The sequence below is a fragment of the Octopus bimaculoides genome, chromosome 30, assembly GCF_001194135.2.
Source record: "Octopus bimaculoides isolate UCB-OBI-ISO-001 chromosome 30, ASM119413v2, whole genome shotgun sequence".
NCBI classification, from domain to species: Eukaryota; Metazoa; Mollusca; class Cephalopoda; order Octopoda; family Octopodidae; genus Octopus; species Octopus bimaculoides.
The window spans coordinates 9,057,594-9,059,509 of NC_069010.1; the positions used below are offsets into that span (position 1 = coordinate 9,057,594).

At 36.7% G+C, this 1,916-nt stretch overlaps 1 protein-coding gene across 1 annotated transcript in view; it reads right to left on the reverse strand.

Moving 5' to 3' along the window:
• LOC106879202 (huntingtin-interacting protein 1) overlaps window positions 1–1,916 on the reverse strand; it is a 65,692-nt gene that overhangs the window by 14,272 nt on the left and 49,504 nt on the right. Inside the window, exons 24-25 of the mRNA XM_014928665.2 lie at window positions 1,361–1,450; window positions 128–190 (exon numbers count right to left, since the gene is read on the reverse strand). Of these exons, the coding sequence (XP_014784151.2) occupies window positions 128–190; window positions 1,361–1,450 (153 nt within the window). The remainder of the gene's footprint in view (window positions 1–127; window positions 191–1,360; window positions 1,451–1,916) is intronic.

Genomic DNA, 1,916 nt, shown 5'->3' on the forward strand with positions numbered 1-1,916 from the left:
CAACTTCTGTTTTACCCTTCAAATTGCTGACCAGGAAACAAAATTGGAAAGAATTATTATTATTTTTTTTTTGACATTTGGCTAAGAAAAGCGACCCCAGTTAAAGAAAAAGAAACATGTAACTTACCCGTCCTTGGGCAACGATTTCTTTTTGTAAATCTCGAGATTTCTCAACAAGCACTTTTATAGCCTGGAAAATAAATAAACAAACAAATAATAACAACAACAAGAGCACCCAGAGAGGGCAAACCTCCCCCAGGGCAACACCAACGTCCTCTCAACAATTAGTCAGAGATGATTTTTTAAATGAGAATATCTGAAATAAATTTGACTGCTCTCACAAAGGAGAATACTAAAAATGAACCCAACCACTCTCAAAAATTAAGTAAAAAACAACCAGAAAGATAATCCAGGAAGAGGTGGACCCAGGAAGACCTGGGATGAGGTGCTGAAGCACAACCGTCATACATTAGGCCTCACCGAGGCAATGATTAGTGACCGAGACCTTTGGAAATATGCTGTGCGTGAGAAGACCCAGCAAGACAAGTGAGACCATAACCCATGGCCTTTGCCAGGGGTGTAACCAGCCCACTTATGCGTACCTTTCCTTCATTGGACACTAAACTCTGCTTGTGAAGACCTGTTGGGGCAAGTGAAATCGAAATTGAACCAAATACGACGAATGGCACTGCTAACAACACCATCCGAGCATGACCATTGCCAGAACAGCTGCCTGGCTCCCATGCCGGCGGCACGTTAAAAAACACCATTTGAGCAGGATCGTTACCAGCATTGCCTCACTGCTGACTGACTCCTGTGCAAGTGGCACATAAAAAACACCATTTTGAGTGTGGCCGTTGCCAGTACCGCCTGACTGGCCCTTGTGCCGGTGGCATGTAAAAGCACCCACTGCACTCTCAGAGTGGTTGGCGTTAGGAAGGGCATCCAGCTGTAGAAACTCTGCCAGATCAGATTGGAGCCTGGTGTAGCCATCTGGTTCACCAGTCATCAGTCAAACCGTCCAACCCATGCTAGCATGGAAAGCGGACGTTAAACGCCGATGATGATATATATATATATATATATATATATATGTATATACACATCTATATTTAATATATATATATAAAAGGTATGAATTTTTGCATAATCATTCATGATGGATCTTCCAAAAGAGAGACAAAAGCACAAAATAAATCGTTTTTATCCACAAATGCTGACTACTTCCTTTTCCTAACACAGTCTGTGCACCCCTTCAAAAAATCTACACACATGCAAAGATGGGTGTGTATAGACTTCAACAAAGATCGAAACACTAATGATAACAACAACAGTAAAGGCAGCTGAATGCCTTCCTCACCTGCATCAGGCCTGTGCATGCATCAAGAATACTTTCGTTGACCTCCAGATTTAAACCAGTTGAGTCTTCCTGCGTTTTCTTCAACATTTCCTACAAAAGACGTCAATGGACACAGTTTACTATGAGCCAATGAGGGAGACCTCTGTATGGTAGCTAGACCTGATAGAAATAGCAGCCAAATCTCCCTCAAATCACACCCTACTCTCTTATGTACGGACAAGAAGGAGCCAGAACAACTCAAGTTATAAACTCATAGCCTTAACATAGATTTAAAATAACTAAATGATTTAAAATAAATAAATGATTTAACATAAATAAATGATTTAAATTAAATAATTTAAAATAAATAAATGATTTAAAATAAATAAATGATTTAAAATAAATTAAATGATTTAAAATAAATTAAATGATTTGAAATAAATTAAATGATTTAAAATAAATAAATGATTTAAAATAAATAAATGATTTAAAATAAATTAAATGATTTAAAATAAATTAAATGATTTAAAATAAATTAAATGATTTGAAATAAATTAAATGATTTAAAATAAATAAA